Here is a 19,852-nt window from a genome sequence, read left to right as displayed (position 1 = left end):
GAGGGAGCTCTGCCTCCATCATGGAGGGAAGCCATCATATCCATAATTCCAAAAGAAGGCAAAGACAGAAAGAAATGTAGTGGATACAGGCCAATTAGCGTGCTAAATCAAGACTACAAATTATAAGCATCTATATTGGCTAAAAGAATGGAGAAGGTGTTGCCATTTATAATAAACGAAGACCAAACTGGCTTTATAAGTAATAGACAGACCCAGGATAATATAAGGAGGTGTCTTCACATAATAGAACAAATAAAACATGATGGGACAAGTGCCATCATTGTGAGTCTAGACGCTGAAAAAGCGTTCGACTCAGTGGGGTGGGAGTATCTCTATCGGGTAATGGAAAAATTCGGTTTTTGTAAAAAATTCATACAGTGTATCAAATCGTTATACACATCACCATCAGCTAGAATCTAGATTAATGGCCATTTGTCCAAGACCATACACCTACAACGAGGGTGCCGTCAGGGCTGCCCTGCTAGTCCAGGACTCTTCAATCTGTTTATAGAGCCTTTAGCCCAACTAATAAGGCAGGAGACGGCTCTTGAGGGTATCACAATAGGAGGTACAGAACATAAAATATGCCTGTACGCGGACGATGTCCTGGTGGCTCTGAAAACACCAGCATCAAGTATACCATCACTCATGGATCTTTTAACAATGTACGGCACACTTTCAGGTTATATGCTTAATATGGAAAAAACTCAAGCTCTGGTCTTTAATTTTAACCCCCCGCAGGATCTTGAGAACAGGTATAATTTCAAATGGAACTCTACAAGCATAAAGTACTTGGGAGTGAAATTGACAAAGGATCTTACTCACCTCTACAATGAGAATTATACAATAGCTAACAAAAAGATAGGTGATGATTTCGACAGGTGGGGCTCGCTTCCTCTTGACTTCGGCAGCCAAATAATGACCATCAAAATGAATATCCTGCCTCGACTACTCTATTTATTTCAGTCATTACCAGTTAAAATCCCCAACACACAGTTTAAAGCATGGGATAAGCAAATATCAAGGTTTATTTGGGAAGGGAAAAAACCACGAATAAGATATAATACATTGAGGTTGCCGGGGGGGGAGGGGGGGGGGTGGCCCTACCGTGTTTGAAGGATTTTTATGTAGCAGCACAGTTAAGACCATTGATTTTATGGTGTAACCCTGAATATGAAGCCAATTGTAAAAATATTGAATTATCAATAACAAGTAGACCTGTACAATCTTTGTTGGGCTGTCCTTTTGCCATTAGGGCCTTACCTGATTTCCAGAACCAATGGGTTTGTTTCTCATTGAATGTGTGGCTAGACTTTGTGAAGAAATCTCAGATCCAAACAGAAATAAAAATACTGAGGTGGCCAGCATATGACCCAGATTTTAACCCAGCGTCCCTGGATCTAAAATATAAACAGTGGATAAGGTATGGAATTACATCATAATCTTCATTAGTGAAGGATGGGAAATTAATGGACTTCCAGACTATGTCTGAAAAGTATGGTTTAGGAAGACAAGATTTGTACAGATATATGCAAATCCAACATTATTACCAAAATGAGGTGAAGAGACAGATCATGGACGATCAATCTGGGGTTACAAAAATGTTCATGAGAGCATACAACTCAGAACCTACGCGACACATTGTTGGGAATCTGTACTCAAGTATTTCAATAATGAAGAATCATTCAACAGATTATATAAAACAAAAATGGGAAAGAGAGTTAGGTATTGTAATCTCCCCAGAGGAGTGGTCTGCCATAATACACACTCAAATGTCGACCACAAATTCACAGAGTTGGAGAAACCTTTGCTGGAAGAATTTGGTGAGGTTTTTTATAACCCCAAAAATAAAATCAAAACAAACTGGTCATCAGACCCAATGTTGGAGACAATGTGGACAATTATTGGCAGACCACACCCACATTTTCTGGTCCTGCCCCGCCTTGCAGCCTTTCTGGGCTCAGGTACAGGCCGCAACGAAGACGATTTTGGGTTTTGGCATTGACTTCACGTGTCTTTCATTTTATCTGGGGAATATACCGAAGGATCTACATAACAGGGACAGATACCTATTGAAGATCCTCATGGCAACAAGTAAAAAAGCAATTACCAGATGCTGGCTCCTAAGAGAACCCCCCACCCTGAACCTCTGGAAAAATATAATAAAAGAAATACACAGCATGGAATGCATAACTTTCATGTTGAGACTACAGAAAGAAAAGGGGAAAGACTATTGGGCTAAATGGCTTATATACTTAGCCGATTTAGAGTGTGACGGATGAAATGGTTGTAGATATAGCTGTGAACAAAAGTGTACCATCCTGTGGCAAGCACTTAAGTGCTTCATACTATGTGAATGACTGAATGTATATGACCTCATGTTTGTGTTTGTGTTTATGGAAAAGAAAAAATAAAGTATAAAAAAAAAACAAAAAAAAACAAAACAAATGCCATTATTAGACCTCAAAATTTCCCTGCTTTAGAATAATGGGGCAAAAACTCATTGTAGTTCTTTATTTTCTTATTTAAACAAACTTTGTATGTATCAAAAACAAGAGCTGAGGTGGAAAAACAGCCTATTCAAAGAGCAAAACATAAAACTGCATAAACTTGCATAATTTCCACGTTCAGGGCATTAAAAACCGAAACAAATTATATATTACTGCATTTGAAATCTCATTGGCTACATGATACGTCAGCCATCTGGATGCTGGTGTGTAATTGGCTCAGGAGAGAGGGGACAGAAAAGCGAGTGGATCTCCAGTTTACAGGGAGAATGGTCTCTTGGAGTTGTTTTTTTTTATATACAGATAAAAGCATGAAAAATCATCTCCCATCCTAGTTTTTTGCCATTTTGTCACCATTTAATGATGAATACTGTGTTTTTTCATAAATATGTTACTGAAATGTATCTAGAGGACTTTTGGGAACAAGAGAAGACAGTTTCTGTCGGAGTTTGATGCTCTACTGAAACACCCATACATTATATTAGCAAAACTTTGTATGTTGGTTTGTTAGCCTGTTTGTTGATTGTACCTCACTGATGTTTTGTCTTGAAATGGTTTGTATGAAAAGAATCACGAGAATCTAAGCTATCTAATGATGTATGATATAACTTTACACTACGCTATGTAATGTTGCTTTAAATTAAATAATCAGAGAGATTTAAGGTATAGACATCACTTACATTTTGGACCAAAGTGGACCAAAGCCCAGTATAAAGTCAGAGACATAAGTGAAAAAGATGGATAGAAAACGAATGAGGAAACAATTTAATAAAATACTTGACGAGTCTCCTGATAAAACCCAGACTCTTTCACAGAAACAACTCTTTGACAGGGATGCACCACTCCTGCCTCCACTCTTGTGATACCTGATCAATGATATCAGGACCGAAAGTCTGTCGTCTCTGTATCAACAATAAAATGACCAACACTTAAAGTATGATGGAGGTTACCTGAACTTTGTGAATCTGTTTATTTTTGCTTCAAACCTGAGGGGTGATCACTCTCAATGTATTCAAACTATCTGAAATCAATAAACATTTTGATGATTAACAACTTTTCAGTTGTGTATTTACCAAACATTTGATCCTACAGTTAAACCCTCCTGAATGTGGCTGTTTGTCTCAACTGTTTGTCCAACTCATCAGCACACGTTTAGTTTCGACCTGTCAGAAATGTCACATCCTTTCATGTAATCGAATGAGGAAAGGTACCCTGAGAGAGAGAGAGAGAGAGTTGGACATCAGCAGCCAGTAAAAACTGCATGTAACGCCAAAATATTTTAACATCACACTCTATGAACTGAGGATTTGTTTGGACCAAACCAGTGACAATGGAGACAAACAAACATTGTTTCACTCAACCTTTGTACTACATGTCGATGATGTTCATACTTTATCCCAAATGTTTCCAACAATGTTGAAACCAGAGATTCCACAGGTTTACTCAAGGTAACGTTTCATCTGGTCACCTGTCGCTGTAACTTCAGGAGAGACTCAAAGAGTGAAGAAGAAAGTCAGAACCAGATGGAACGTAACGAGAAGAAAACTTTAAAACCCCTCATCTGTCAGCATTTGTGCCTGAGACAAATTTTTATCTACAATTTTTATGTTGAATGATGTGCTCACCACCTGCAGTGGATGTTTGACCGTGGGGTCATTTGTGCGTTGCCCAATACAGCTGTACACTAACGTTAGTGAACAGCAGCACGCAGCAAGGGTTTGAAGTCAGGTCAACCTCTGACTGATTCATCAACATTAGTGTCTGAGACACGTCAGATAGTTTTCATCTGAAGACAACAACTCCCATGATCCTACGCTTCTTTCACTTTTTCTTCATTGTTTTAATTGATAGACCACTAGAGGCAGAAATTACATAGTGTGCATTTAAATTACTTGATCTGAGCACCAGTAGTTTTTCTCAGATGAACAGATAATTAAGTCATGATCCCAAGATAATGGGCATTAAAAAATTATGAGCAACAACAGACAGTTTCTGAGTCAAACATTCGTCAATCGATCCCTGAGATGATCCTAGTATTTAAAGGCAAAGTTCAACATTTTGGTGAAGTCGGCATGAGAAGTATCAAACTGAAGATCTGGCTCTCAGAAAGAAAATAAATGTTTTACACAAAATGTCAAATTATTCCTTCAAAGTTATAACATGTAGATTTAGCTTTTCAGAGAATAACAATTCAGTCACAGTGAGAAGTTATCAGACTGTGTGGTTGTCTACCAGAGTCCTTCCTGAAATGAAAACCAAAGTAAATAAAAATCTAATCCACATATTTTAAAAGACAAAATCTTACAGCTGCTCTAAACCAGTTCTGTCCACTTTCACTTTGACAAACAGCGTGTCATCGTTGACATACGCAGCGTTCTGGGGAGCTTCCAGCTTGTTCAGAGGAATGAAGCATGAAAATCCAACAGCCACGTTGCTGACAGACTCGGCGGCGGGTCGTTGGAAGCTTTTGGATGTTGGGTCGGGTCTAAAGCTGAGAGTTCGGTGATTACCAGCACCGCTCTGATCCAGAACAGACAGAGAGACGGTCTGTTTGAAAGGCCATGACAACAGAGCATCAAAGTCTCCTGGCATCAGGACAACATAAAGGGACAGGTGAGTCCCTCTTCCTTCCCCGTCCCCATTCAGATAGACCTTGGCAGCCATTTTGTAGCCACAGCGCCCGGTGTGGAACGGCACGCTGCTAAGGCAAGGCGGCTGACCTCTGGCCTCGGCCTCCTTCTTGTTCCTGAAGTCCTCGATCTTCCAGATCAGTTTGCCGTCGTAGGACGTGGCCTCGAGCTCCTGCAGGTGCTGCTTGTTCCGACCGAGCTGAGCCGCGTGGAGATCCAGGAGACCTGAGTGGTGCTTCAGACTCTCCTCCAAAGTTCCTGAAAAACAAAGTGTTCACTGAAGTGTCACTCTAAACCTCAAAGCACTCAGGACTGTAAACTGCATCTTCTTGCAAGAGGAAACAATCACATTACTACCTGCACAGGTATCTTCAGAACAGACAGGAACACTGACTCAGTCACAGCAGGTTTATGGAGGCAGATATTCAGGTTTTTCTTACCCAGGTGTTCTTTGAGGGCCTCGGTAGCCGACACTTCCTGCATCACAGCATCCAGAGACTTCCTGAGCTGCTCCAGCTCCTCCAGACCAGGACCCAGTCCCAGAGACACCTGCTGGACTTCCAGCTGGACGGTGGACAGGACGTCCTCCTGCCTGCTGAGAGTCCTCTGACCACACAGACAGACAGGCAGACACAGAGACAGAGTCAGTCAGTGTCAAGTGAACATGATTTGTTGTGATTTTTAAAGAAGACTTTGTGGGTGTGGTTTGATGGCTGATAAAGACGATGGAGCTTCAGATAAAATGCTGGTGGATAGTTTATTAACCTGAGCTGTAGAGACCATGTGTTCATGGCTGCTGTTCTGTTGCAGCAGTGGTCTTATTTCCTTCTGCAGACCAGCGAGCAGTAAACCGTCCGTCTGCACCTCCTGCTGCCTCAGCAGCGCCTCCTCCTGAAGAACCTCCACCTGACCGAGGAGACAGCAGTCTGAGATCAACACTTCTGCCATGTCTTTGTGTTCAGATGGATCAGAATATCAGGTGAGTTTATTGGACACACCTGTTGTTCCAGGTGAGTGTTGCTCCTCAGGACCAGCAGCATGTGGTGATTGACGGCAGCGTCTTCATGCAGCTTCACTTTCCCTCTCTTACCCTGCAGGACACTTCTGTCAGCTAATGAAGTCACTCAGTTTGTATCACTGCTCAGGTGTTTCACTGCCTCTTTAGAGGAACTCACCTGCACGGAGCAGCCGAACCTCTTATAAGAACAGTTGACGTAAACCTCAGGACACGACTGTCCGTGCTCCGACAGCTGGGTGACAACAGACAGATTCAGATGGCTGCATCACAAACAATTGTTGATGTGTTTATTTATTGCATGACTTTGAGGAATACTTGATTCTGATTGGACAGTTTGGACTTTCTAAAACATTTGTGTAAATCTTAGATGCTACAGGTGTCCACACTGCCACTCAGGAGTCTGACTAGGACGCCCAGTTTTACCAAAATCAACCTGACTGCACTGGTCTGATTGTGGGTGCCAACAGCAGCTTAAAGCCTCAAGTCCAAACTGTCCTCAGATGTACACGGAGCAGAGCCGACTCATATTTGGTCCTTTGTCGCCAAAACTCAGCCAGAGTCTGCTGCTCACTGTACCTGCAGGTTTATGGTGTGAATGAGCTCACCTTGTGTCTGGGGACCTTCTGGGAGCAGCTGTTGGGACAGTCCACCTCGACCTCCGGACAGGAGCTCCACACGTGATCCTACAGAACCAGTCAGAGGAAGAAGGAGGTCAAAAAAAAAAGTCAGAGAACGAGATGAAACATAACATGAAGAACCCTGAACTTGAAGAACTTGTTTGATGATGCGTTCACCTTTAGCGAAGTGGATTTGTGTTTATTCGTGTTACTCGTGTGCCCCAAACAGGACTACCACTCTGATTTACCTGCATGAGGCTGAGTCGCTGCGGCTGCTGGCAGTGTGGGCAGGGCTCCATGCGGTGAGGACAGGTGTTGGTTAGGTGTTCCTGCAGGTGTTTCCTCTGTAGCGCTGCGCTGCAGCCTGGATTGCAGCACTGCAGCTGTTCGTACTGACACGACCTCAGGTGCTCCTGCAGAGGAGGAAGAAGAGATGGGAGGTGAACCGTCACAGAGATCTTTGTTTTGTACAGCTCACAACATAATAACCTCATGACACTTTCCAAACTGAGCAGTTCTAAATGGGTTCATTTATTTATAGAGACCCAACATTTCCCCCATGAACACTTGGTAACAGAAGAAACTGTTTTTTAACAGGCAGAACCCTGGAGCAGAACCGGACTCAGTGGTGGTTGGCCATCTGCCATCTGTATCATCATCACTCCCAAATCTCTGCTGCGATGGTGTGACCTGGTGGGGAGTGACTGCACTCATTCACGCATAATAATCCATTAAACCATCTGACTGAGTGTACCTGCAGGTGGTGTAATGTGACGACAGAGGTGCATGCTGGGTAGTTGGAACAGTACACTTCTAAATTGGAGATTTCTCGTTTGCAGCAGTTGTCCTGGAAAACCTGCGGGACAAAATTGTCCATTAGAAAAACTTTTGAGAACTAATCCAAACTCGACATTGACACACACTGATGTGTTTCCTCACTGAGCGGCTGACATCCAGTCAGGAGGACTAGACCACACACCTGCGATAACGACAGGTAGATCAGACATGGCTACTCCAGGTACCGCTCTAACACACCTGCTCACCTCCATCAGCCAACAGGAGGATGGAAACAAACACTGTCCGATTTTCTAAATAAAGTCTGAAAGTTTTGTGTTCATTTGGACGGAAACTCTGTTGCTCTGTGAATGTGCAGCTGTGTGTTTGGTTCTGACCTCAGCTAGTGTGATCACGGCTCCATCCACGGGACAAACTGGACCGGACGGTGCTGAACGCTCACTGAAACACAAAGAAGAGACCGCCGACTGAACCAACTGGACCAGGAGCAAAGGACACGCCCACCAGGTACAACACACCTGACTGTAAGGTGCTTCAGTCCACCTTCAATCAGTCGTGGTGATTTATGGTGGACTGTGTCAACATGAATGTGGTTTAAAGTGGATTGTGTCTGTTGGGATGTGTTTAAAGGTGGGCTGTATTAACATGAATGTGTTTTAAGGTGGACTGAGTCAGTGTGAGTATATTTTAAGATGGACTGGCTCCTACAGCAGTCCTTGGAGACAGTGGAGGCAGTAGATATGTCCACAGGAGTTCTGCTGAGGGTTGAGCACGACTCCTCTGCAGACAGGACAAACAAACTCCTCCTTCAGCGCCAACACAAACTTCAGGGAGTGCTGGATGGAGGTCAGTTCTGCCTCCCAGGAGCCCGCAGGGCCCGTCGACCTCATCCTGGACTCCTCAGACCTCACAGACTCCTCAGACTGCAAACTGGACTCCTTCGATCCTCCCAGCTTCGTGCTCGCTGTTGCCATGAACCTGCGGGACGACACACTAAACACATCAAACAGGTGATTCTGAAAATCCGATTAGAGCGTCTTAAATTCTGCTGTAACAATGTGCAGTGTCTATAAGAGAGTAACATGTTTTGATCAAATAGTCTTTGTCATCATGTTTAGTCATGTTCAGTGTGGTGACCCTCTACAGGTGATCCTGTCCAACAGGTGACCCTCGACAGGTGTAACGAGATCGATACTTTAGTTTCAGTTTGTCTCCTGTATGCACTGAGGTGGTTTCATTGAAGAGGCCACCTGACTGTCTGTGTCCACTGCTTTCAGACAGCTGCTTTACTCCTCCTCCCCCCTCTCGTGATTGGATGTTATACCGTCAGGTGACTCCTCCCCCCTCTTGTGACTGGACATTGTACCGTCACGTGACTCAGCGGCGCCCGGCAAACAAGCAAGCAAGCAGAGACGGAGCTGAAGAATGGCAGAGAGGAAGAAGAGCGCCGCGTGGTTATATTTTCAGGCCGAAAAATGAAACAACAGCAAGCTGCTTAATTTGTGGAAAGGCTGAATAATACAGTAGTAATACAACAAATTTATACAAGCATATGAACTGTAAGAGCCTAAATGCAGTTATCTTGTTTATAGAATAATTTAAGTTCATCAGAAGGAATAAGGATACAAATATTTACATTATTTACAGTTTTATACGTATGGTTTGTTTATAGCGAGGCAATAAGTACATGTTTCCATAATTTCAATATTTGTGGACAGCTAAAATGATCCTTTATAGTTTATTTGTGGCACTTTATAGTGGACGGATGTGCAGACTGCACCTTTAATGGGTCACTCTCTCGTGAGTGTTTGGTAGGTAACGTGAATTTGTGGTCAGTCAGAACAAGCGGGGAGTGAAGCCGTATAGTTTTTTGACCTCTTGCTCTCACTCTCATTTCGTTCTATCATAACGTGTATAGGACGCAATTTGTATTTAATTGTGTAACAATTTATTTTGTATTTTTCCTGCTTTTTTTGAAGTAAACGTTTCAAGTTTACCTACTGGTCCATTCTTTGGATGTGGACACGGGGGGAGATTGTGAAGAGTGTCAAGACTTCAGGCCTCCTCACCTACATGAACAATCATGTGAAAGAAAACACAGAGCTACAGAAACGGAGAGAGGAGGAGAGAAATCCCCCGACAGACCCAGAGTCAGAGGTCATTGGCAGAGAATGTCCTGGTAGATAAAAGTTTAATTTTTATTTGTTCTCGAGTGCTAATTCTGTGCACTTTGTGTCTATTTAAGAAATTGATCTAGACGTGACAATGTATGGGGACAAAAAAATTTTTTGTTACTGTTCTGTTGTTTCTGAAAAAACTTTGATTATGATAATAAAGTATTTTGTATTTACCTATAAACTTTTTAATGTTTTAACTAATTAATAATCCAAAGGAAAATTCATTCAGATTCAGCAATTTGATGATGCATCCACTTTAAGAATTAAAAAGTATTGGTATCGGCGATACTGGCCCTGTATTTACTCAGTATCGATCAATACCAAATCTTGCAGTATCGCACACCACTAACTTTTTATTTTTTTTATTCAAACTTTATTAGCACATTAAAGACAAAATATGCACAGACACAACGAACAACAGACGCACAGGGACACAATAAAAAACAACAACCAACATAAACAAAAAACAAAAGCACAAACAAATTATATAAACACTAGATAGGAAAGGAAAAAACAAATAAATAAATAAAATAAAATAGCAGCAGCAGTGCGGTCCACAATATGTTCCAACAGGCTGGACGTCTTTAAAGCTTTAAAGAAATCTGACTTTAACAATATGAAATCCACCAAACAGACACAGAAACTTTATCACATCATTCATTTCCTTATTATGTGATTCAACACTCAAACATAAGACCGGAGCTTCTGTGGTTGTGACCAGAACCTCATGAGACATTTGAGTCCAAATGTTAGTAGAATGACTCCAGCTCTTCTCTGCACAAGGCACATAAAGGGGACACACTGGGTCAGAACTTCATGATGGGACAGAGTCTGGCTAAGACTTTAATCAGAACTTCTTTATCTGTACTGGGGACAAGAACTCTGTTAACATCAGTCCAGACATCCTGCTGCTGTCAGCAAACGTCTCTCCAACGCTGACAGGAAGTAAGAACACTGATCGATCACCACTAACTGACTGCTGATCACGTTTCCTGCTTCCTGCCGCGCAGTGTACGTCACAGGCTACTTCTCTGCCCTCTGATTGGTGGAAAGTTGCACCTGCAGCCTCACAGACAAACACCTGCAGGCAGAACTCAGAGCTGAACATTGTCACTCACACGGCTGAGTGGACCGGCCGGTCACAGCTCGTGGTTCTGGTGACGTCACATACCAGCTGACTTGTGAAGCGAAAGTAAAAGTAATCTATTACATGCACAAGTCCTGCACTGAAGCCCTCGGGATTCAGTTACACAGGTAGAAGAGTAACTAAGAAGCGGATCGATCTGAAAGTAAAAGTACTGATTACTCCCGTCCACGTGCTGATGACGGACATGCGCGTGCGTGCGTGTGTGTGTGTGTGACACTCACAATGACATCCGTGTAAACAGCTCGTGCTCCCGCTCACAGGCTCGCTTCTGCTTTCTCTTTGCACCCGGACGCTGCAGGACTCGAGCCCGGTGAGTCCGTCGGTCCTCACAGCTCGTCCATGTGACCGATCGATCGGTTATCAGCGGTCGATCGAGCCGCGCAGCAGGAAGAGGAAGCTGTCAGAGCAGGAAGTGAGTCAACAACAACCTGCTGCTGTCAGAGCTCAGCCCACAGTACTCTCGTTACTGCAGGGAGGGGATGTAACGGAGTACTTTTACTCAACTACCGTTTTGGAGTACTTTATACATCCACTACATTTATCTGATGTCGTTTTAGTTACTAGTTACTTGACAGATTACATGCTGGTTGATGAGTTTTCTGTTTCCACTGATGAAATGTAACTAAGTACATTTACTCAACTACTGTACTTAGTTTGTACTCAGTTTTGAGGTACTTGTATATCCATCTCCTGTTACTTTCTGCTTCCACTACTTTTATTTGTTCACCTTAGTTACTGATTACAGGTTACATGCTGCATCATAACGACTAATGGAAATACACAAGTACCTCAAAATATATATGTCATTTGATACTCTTATGTGTTACTTACTGCCTGTGTGTAATGTAATCTGATACTCTGATGTGTTAGTTACTGCCTGTGTGAATGTAATCTGTTACTCTGAGGACAGGCGTTACAGACGGATGGAGAAGATGTTTTAATGAGAACCATCAGCAGCTTCATGTTACAACTTGTACTCAAAATCACAGAGTAACTCCAGGATTCCAGTTACATTTAATGGCGCCACACACACGTTTGTACAAAAAGCCTTAAGAGCACTTTCACATCGCAGCACCAGGAATAAATAACCAGGAGACAGAGATTCAACATGACTCGTTCACAGAGGAGCAGAGAAGCGTTACAAACTGTACTCTGAGGAGTAACTAGTAACTAAAGCCGTCAGAGTAATGTAGTGGAGAAACATGTTCAGTATCTGTCTCTGAGCAGTAGTGGAGTAGAAGGACACAGCTGCATTAAATGGAAATACTCTAAAAGCAGCTGGGATTGAACCTGTATGAGTACTTGAGTAAATCTACTTAGTTACATAGTTACATTTACTCAAGTACTCCTCTTCATTTTACTCTATTCTGAGGTTACTTGTTCATCTTCTGAACGTTATATAACACCGACACATGTAAGAGACAAATATTGTGCTTTTTACTCCACTACATTTCTATTTGATAACTTTAGTTACTATTTACTTTACAGATTACATCCTGCATCAGAGCCAAAGTACAACATTTTCTAATTAATTCATTTTACCAAAAATCTGATTCTGGTTATCTAGTTTACACTATATATACGTGTAAATATAGATGTAATATACTTTTACTAGCACTTTAATACTTTTTACATTTAATATCAGATACTTTAAGGCTTTTAAAGTAAGACTTTTAATTGGAGTACTGTTCATAAACGGGACTTTCACTTAGTAATATAGTAATATTTTAACAACAAGTCTGACTGTTGGGTACTTTTTACACCACTGAGTATAAAAAGATATTGTGTTTAAGTAATATTTCAGTAAAAGCATTTTTTAAATCTGATTTCTGACAAGTTAATTAAAAATCGGTCTTCGGCTCTGATGCAGCATCTGAAATGTTAGTGTTGTCAATCAGCTGTGGAAGCAGACGTGCAGCAGCTGGTTGGTTAACTGGAGTTGCTGACAGCTGATTGGACGGACGGCAGGTGACACACCACGGACATGCCGCCATGTTGGGTGTGACATAACATCAGCTGGGGATCAACTGCGTTTATATCTACGGACAGCGGCATTAAAGGAGAAGTCTGGTGATGTCATCAAACCTCCAGCTCTCACACACACACACACACACACACACACACACACACACACACACACACACACACACACACACACACTACAGCACCAAGTGTGGATCAACACGCCACTGAAAATAGTCCCCGGACGTCTTCCTTATGTCTGTTTGATAAACTCGACAGTGAGCAGCTGTTTTTGAAGATTTACGTCTTCGGCAGGAACCGACGAGGTTTCAGCTGAGTAATCTTTCACATCCAGACCTTCACGTCTCTACACGGAGCCGGTCAGCACCAGGACCACAGTCACCAGACTGAGCAGTTACATCTGGTCTAGAGATCTGGAGTAAACACCCCAAACAGCTCGACTCTTTGGAGGGTTTTCTCCGGGTTTTCATGTGACGTCTTTTATCAGCACAGAGGAAAACGTCGGGCCGCTCCCGTTCTCGTATTGCCGGCGGGTAGAAAAAACTCTGGGTTGTTTGAACTTCTTTTCAGCCAATCACAATCGTTGTGGGCGGTGCTAAACGCAGGATGCAGAAACGAAGCTCACGAAAAAAACAGTGTCGAGGGGGATCTTAGACCTTGGATCTAGAAAAGCTAACAGCTGCTAGCTTGTTGAGCTTCACACTGTTAGCAGCCAGGTTAGCATCAGTTTGACTGGCCCTTGGTAGCATGTAGCATGTAGCATCTTAGCTCGGAGGTCGTTGTTGTTGTTTCACAGAGCGACAGGGATTTTGACAACAACAAGCAGATGGCTGAAGAAAGAGGCGCCCAACGACAGACTTTATACCAACTGTCTACATCTGCTGAGTCAGAACAGGAGCCGAGCGCCACAGACGGGTCGGACGGTACCGACACGGACCAACATGCTGGAAGTAAAACCAGACTTGTCCTTTAAACGACGATTATCAATCCGTCCTGATCTTAATGTCGACTGTAGGAGAGATTTTAAAGGATTTTCGGCTCTGATGATTCATCTTTACATCAGCACGTCGTGTTTGAGACAATCTGTTCTGGTGGACCGACCCGTCACATGAGAGGGCTGACAAACACACAACTCAGCAGACAATGACGACAAACAAAATGTTTAGTCTCACTGTTTCAGGTCATTTAGATTCACTTAGCTGAAGATCAAAAATAAAAACATGCAGCTTTAGTATCTTTTTCTGTCCGTGTGGAAGCAAACTGATGGAGAACAAGGGGCCGGGGGCGGAGCCCTGTGGGACGCCATGTGTCCGCTGAGGATTAGATGACGACTGAAAAGACGAAACAAAAGTCTTTAAAACCAGGTGACCACAAAAACAAACGCTGACCCTAAAACACTGTTCACCACATGATAAAAACTCCAACTTGTCTCGTGTCGATGTGTCACTGTAATGTTCTGGTGAAATGAGAGAAGAAGAAGCTGGCGAGTCAAAATCACAATTGTTGGTTTGAAGAAAGCAAACACTCAGATTTCCCACAGGACCTGAACGCAGCCTCACACTGAACATCTCTGCTGTCTCTAAAACAGGAACTCGCCATCCGTTAGTGAAGGGAGGACGACGAGGCTGTCTCTGATTGGTGGGCAGCCAGGCCAGGGGGCTGCTGGGCGGAGCTTGGACCTGAGCCCCCGGGGTTGCCGCAAAGGGTCATGGGAGCTGGAGGGCGGGGGTTGAGGCGGGGGGGCAGGGGGTTGGAGGGGCGAATAAGAGGCGGAGGCTGCTGCAGGGTGGGGCGGGGCTGCAGGAAGCGAGCCTGTTGTTGGAGGGGCGGCGGCTGACGGTGCAGAGAGGGCGTGGCCGGGAGGGAGGGTCGCAGGAGGGGCGGGGGCTGGTGGAGGGAGGAGGAGGAGGAGGCAGCGCTGGACGTCACCGGGATCTGTGCTGAAGAAGAAGAGGAGGCGGCAGGAGACGCACCTGAGGAGGTCACCTGACCCTGCAGAGAGGAGAGGGGGCGGAGCCACAATTACAAGTCACACTTAAACAGTCTCATGATATTAAATATTTATAATAAAGATATAAACTTTCTGTCACTTGAATATGTAGCATGTAAGAACAGGGGGAGTGTATCACCAGTGTAACCGCTAACTGATGCTAACTGTACACATAGCTAGTTAGCTCAGTTAGGCATGCAGGTAGCGGTTCAGCATCTGTGTGGAAGGAAGGACATCAGTCCTCCGTCTCACCTCTTCGTCCTCTTCGTCCGTGCTCTTCCCTGACGGAGTGGTGGAGCTGTTCTTGCCCTCCTCTCCAGAAGTGGTGCTGTCCCCGTTGGGAGCTCGTGTTCCCTGTTCGGCCTCCCACTCCTGCAGCACCTCGTCCAGGTTGAACCGCCGCCGGTAGTTCACAAAGAAGTTCTTCACCTGGCCCACCGTCTTGTTGCCGATGACGTCGGCGATGGCCTGGAAGTCTTTCCCGTATTTCCTGACACCTGAAGAAACATCGCAGAGGGTGCATCAGTCGAGTCTCAAACTACAACCGAGACAGATGGAGTGAAGCTGCTGTGGTGATGTGATGATGGAGAGGAGTTTAAGGACTGTGGGAAGTCTCAGTGTTCTCTGTACTATCTGTCTCTTTTGCAAACAAGTGCTACAAGTGGACAAGTGGACATCTGTATGTGGCTCTGATCCAGAAGCCCCGAGATACCAAACTGATCTGAACAAACTTACTCCCTTTATTAGGCTGAGATGAGATGATGAATCTACTGTTTGGTTGAACTGTTCCTTTAATGTACCACAAACCCAGCTGACACTGTTGGAGCTCCTTCTACACCTGTCACCTGTCACCTGTCACCTGCCGGCTCCACAAACACTGATGCAGCTCACCTTGAACCGCCAGCAGCTGCTCGTCTGTGGTCCAGCGGGCGTTCACCTTCTGGTTACACTGCAGGAACAGTGACAGGAAGTAGACATGAGGTCCATGTCACCCTCTAGTAGTGATTCATACAATCTGTTAGCTCGTCTGAGTTAGCTTAAAAACACGGTTCTGAGCTGCAGAACCAGATAAAATGATGTTCGACCCGTTGAGATGTTGACATGTGGAGTGTGTTGGTACCTCGGGCAGCCTGAACTCTTCAATCCCGGACTCTAACATGTGTTTCAGTCCGCTGTTCATCTGTTTGGCGTTCTGCACCTGAAGAACGAGACAGAAACGCTGTGAGACACTGCAGTGCATCAGCTAGGGCAGAGCAGTCATATGGACCGGAACCAGGCAGGACGACTCAGAGCAACACCTGAGGTCTCTCACCTGTGATCAGACAGATCGAGCCAGCCAGACCATCGCCCAGGAGAGACGTTAATGAGTGAACAAGCAGCTGATTAACAGTCACTTCATGTTTCCTGGTGAGCTCTGATGCTATGCTAATGCTAATGCTAGGCCTAGCTACTGTGCACTACATCGAACATGTCTTCAGTGTAATTATTCAAGATGCCAAACAGCTGTTGACAAAACTGATTCAGTCCTCTGTAGAAGTTCCCCTCATACGAACAACATCACCAGACTTCATTAAGAAATGTGGTGATTTTAAGAGCTGTTGAGTTAAAACAAACTTTATAAACTCTGTGAAACTCTGTCTCTGACTCATTCTGCATTATTTGGACCTTCTTGTTAATTCAGCAGATGTTCTACATGAACTTCTTTCTGTCTTTGAGTAGAAACATGGAGTCTGTTTGTCTCAGTGATGGACGGGTTTGTTTCATACGGAGCAGGAAGTGACATCACATCACAGCTGGTCACTCAGACGCAGGGTGATGTAGCTGTGATCTGATGGACTTGAAGCACCTGAGACAGCCGGTTTAAAGAAGTACTCAGATCCCAGACCTGCAGGAGGAGGTTGTAGCGCCGCCTACCTGTCTCTTGAGGGACACCAGCTCCATGTCCAGCTGACGGAGGAGGGTGTTGGCGGCGGAGGCGCTGCAGGACACGGCCACCACGTCCTCCTGGGTCAGGTACATGCCTTTGGGGGGTCGGCAGCGAGAGCGCTGGTGGTGTCGATGCTGCAGGGTCTGGTGCTCGCGCCGACCCAACGCCACCTTCGAGCCCGGCACCACTGGCTCCACCTGGTTCTGAAGGAGGGAGACAGTTTACTGAGGACTTGAAACTGACAACACGCTGTAACAGATCATCTGATGAGTCAAACACACATAACTGAGCGCATCATTGAATAATTAGCTCAGTAGTTAAAATGTAGTGTGTTCTTCATATCTACTCCTCCCAGTCCAGCCCACTAGCTGCACGGCTAACTGAGCTAACCGATAGCAGCGACAGTGTGCAGCAGTTATTCCTGTGTCATGCTGCCTCCTGCTGGTTTGGAGTATGACTTCCAAGCTGAGACTTCTCATCACTGTTGATTTGGTTTTACTTGATATTTTTTCAACATAAAAAAAAAAAAGTTTCTTTATTCTGAAGGAGTCACATTCAGACACGACTCGCTTCACTGTCAGAGTTTGAGCCACACGATAACATGTTCATGTTAGCCGGCTCGGTCCACGTACCTCTTTCTTGGCTTCCTTGTTGGGGTCGTAGTCGCTGTCGTTGGCTTCGATGGGGTTGGCCTCCTCCATCTCCTCATCACTATGGCGACAACAGGAAGCCAAAACTCAGTCGGTGCACGTCGTCACAACAACAACAACATGTGGACTAGGCCGCTGATGGGCAGTGACGAGGCAGTACCGTTACTGCGACTAGTCCAGTCCTACCTGTCGTCCTGGTTGCTCCGGTTGGCCAGTTTACGAGCCTGTCGGTCCATCAGACTGGTTCTGGAGCGAGTCTTCTTCCACGAGTAGTAGTACTTCACCAGACTGGAGATCGATTTGTCCGGTAACTGAAACGACACAATTCAACTTTTACCACCAACAAGTGTTACATCCTCTCCGTGATGAGGTGAGGTTCTGGTGCTGATCTGTGTGCAGAGGAGGTAACGGTACCATCTGCTGGATGCGGTGGAAGCTCTTGCCGTGGAAGCTGAACGCCTGTTCAAACAGAACCTTGTCCTCCACCGTCCACTCATCTGGGAACGGGGTGAAGTTCGGCAGGTCGGCCAGAGACTTCTCGATGTTGTGTTTGTGCCAGAAGAGCATGCCGAGTGCCTGGAGACACACACACACACACACACACACACACACACACTGTTTACACCATGCATATACCCCAAATTGTCCACGTGAAGCCTAAATGTAAAACTGGACCACGTGTTAATGGGTGGCCCGTGTCGTCTCCTCAGCGGTGCCGCTGGATGTCCCTGGAGTGTTTGCGACCCACCTGCTCCACGTTGTATCCGTGTTTCTCTTTGGCTATAGCGATGTATTCGTCCACTGTGGAGGAAGCACACACAGTTCAGATGGTCTGAGGACCTGACAGAGGACGGCAGCAGCGTGTGAAGGACGGGAAGTGGACTCACGTTTGGAGTCGACGATGGCGTGATACGGAGACCAGACCAGCATCCCCCCGCTGTCTTTGTCCGAGTACTTCGTGGAGCCTGAAGGTGAATAGACGTCAGTTTTACACACAAAGTTCAGTCTCCCGTAAAAAACAGTCTTGAAATTCATCTTGATGATGTCATCACGTCTTATGAAAGTTGCATTATGGGATACATAGGATCTAGTGTTTCTGGCTGCAGGAGATTTTAACGATGAGCTTTAAAGTCTAACATAACGTCAGAGCACAGAAACAGTGAACGTCACTGAGAAGTAAATAATTATCAAGAGTGCGAGAATCTTTCTCTTAAAACAAAATAAAACTGCTCCAGCTCCATCCACTGAAACCATCTGAAGACACATCACAACAAACAGAAACACGATGCAAGAACACGACTTCATAGAGACCTTACCTGGTGTTCACCGACCAGCATCTGTTTTTTCAAATTGCCACAATAATTCCCTCTAAATGTCTAAAAATGACTTTTAACATGATTTAATTTATAATATTCTGCTTTTATTTTTTCAGCTGACAGGAAACTGAAGTGAAGTTGCTGCTGAAACAGTTTCTGTGTCCGCAGGTCAGCAAACGTTTATTAACCCTCAGTCGTTTCTATCATCATCAATAATCATCAATTATCATCTATAATCATCTATAATCATCTATAGTTATCTAACTGTGGAGAAAATGTCCTAAATGTCAATTATTGTGGTTTCCTTTTTCCTTTATTTCTTCAGTTAGCCATCATAGATTGAAATTACAGACAAATAAAGCTTCAGATGTACACGTTTCAGTTGTTAATTGGATAATAATAATAATAGTATCATCATCATCATAATCATACAATAATAACAGTATAGTAATATTATAATAATAATAATAATAATAATAATAATAATAATAATAATAATGTCACTGTAAATAAATCAATAACAGGAGAAAGAGTTTATGTTTACGATCATTTATAAAAGAGATTAACAGATGTTTATGAGCTGAAGCAGCAGAATATTATTATCATTATTATAATTTAATAATAATACAGTGGAAGAGTTTAATGAACCTGTGACGTCATCTTCGGGAGCGTGTCACGTGATCTGAAGTGAAACTGATGTATTTTGTGACTTTAAGTGAATTATTTCTTTGTTTTGTTTTGATGTTTGCAGCTGATGAAGACATTAAAATATATCATGAGACCAGCAGAACATTTATAATCAGACTCTCCTTCTGCTCGTCTTCCTCCTGACGGCTCATCAGGTCGGAACCAGTCCAGTCCTGGTGTCCGGGTCAGAACCTCCGTACTGTACTTTCACTGTGCTTGATTACATTTCTGCATCATAAATCCTGTTCATCTCTTTTATCATGTATTATTTAATATTTTGAGCTGAAATCATCAAAACAAACAAAAACTTATGTTTCACTCATTAAAGAAGTTAATTTACAGTAAAACTGAACTTCTAACAATAATAATAATAATAATAATAACAATAATAATAGTAATAATAATAAT

The 19,852-nt window shown here is 43.9% G+C and overlaps 2 protein-coding genes across 5 annotated transcripts in view; both read right to left on the bottom strand.

The window, feature by feature from the left end:
• Window positions 1–4,326: 4,326 nt before the first annotated feature.
• LOC115577253 (TNF receptor-associated factor 5-like) lies at window positions 4,327–11,690 on the bottom strand. The gene is made up of 11 exons (XM_030410260.1): window positions 11,113–11,690; window positions 8,276–8,545; window positions 7,945–8,008; window positions 7,527–7,628; window positions 7,021–7,185; window positions 6,761–6,838; window positions 6,313–6,387; window positions 6,136–6,228; window positions 5,903–6,043; window positions 5,578–5,743; window positions 4,327–5,395 (listed from the first exon to the last, which is right to left on the bottom strand). Exons 1-11 carry the CDS (start codon window positions 11,118–11,120, stop codon window positions 4,809–4,811), a joined length of 1,749 nt encoding a protein of 582 aa, XP_030266120.1. The 5' UTR covers window positions 11,121–11,690; the 3' UTR covers window positions 4,327–4,808.
• A 125-nt stretch (window positions 11,691–11,815) lies between these two features.
• LOC115577982 (REST corepressor 3-like) overlaps window positions 11,816–19,852 on the bottom strand; it is a 9,316-nt gene continuing 1,279 nt past the window's right edge. The window contains exons 3-12 of one of the 4 annotated variants that reach the window (XM_030410879.1): window positions 18,329–18,406; window positions 18,190–18,242; window positions 17,856–18,017; window positions 17,628–17,752; window positions 17,424–17,502; window positions 16,779–16,994; window positions 15,985–16,062; window positions 15,756–15,813; window positions 15,117–15,361; window positions 11,816–14,866 (exon numbers count right to left, since the gene is read on the bottom strand). In XM_030410879.1, coding sequence (XP_030266739.1) covers window positions 14,477–14,866; window positions 15,117–15,361; window positions 15,756–15,813; window positions 15,985–16,062; window positions 16,779–16,994; window positions 17,424–17,502; window positions 17,628–17,752; window positions 17,856–18,017; window positions 18,190–18,242; window positions 18,329–18,406 — 1,484 coding nt within the window. In that variant the 3' untranslated portion in view covers window positions 11,816–14,476. Of the gene's footprint in view, window positions 14,867–15,116; window positions 15,362–15,755; window positions 15,814–15,984; window positions 16,063–16,778; window positions 16,995–17,423; window positions 17,503–17,627; window positions 17,753–17,855; window positions 18,018–18,189; window positions 18,243–18,328; window positions 19,727–19,852 lie in introns of all 4 variants that reach the window. The other 3 variants (XM_030410914.1, XM_030410984.1, XM_030411050.1) reach the window with 3 other exon arrangements.

The sequence above is a fragment of the Sparus aurata genome, chromosome 1, assembly GCF_900880675.1.
Source record: "Sparus aurata chromosome 1, fSpaAur1.1, whole genome shotgun sequence".
In the NCBI taxonomy this organism is placed as follows: Eukaryota; Metazoa; Chordata; class Actinopteri; order Spariformes; family Sparidae; genus Sparus; species Sparus aurata.
This window is presented reverse-complemented; position numbering and strand designations above follow the sequence as displayed.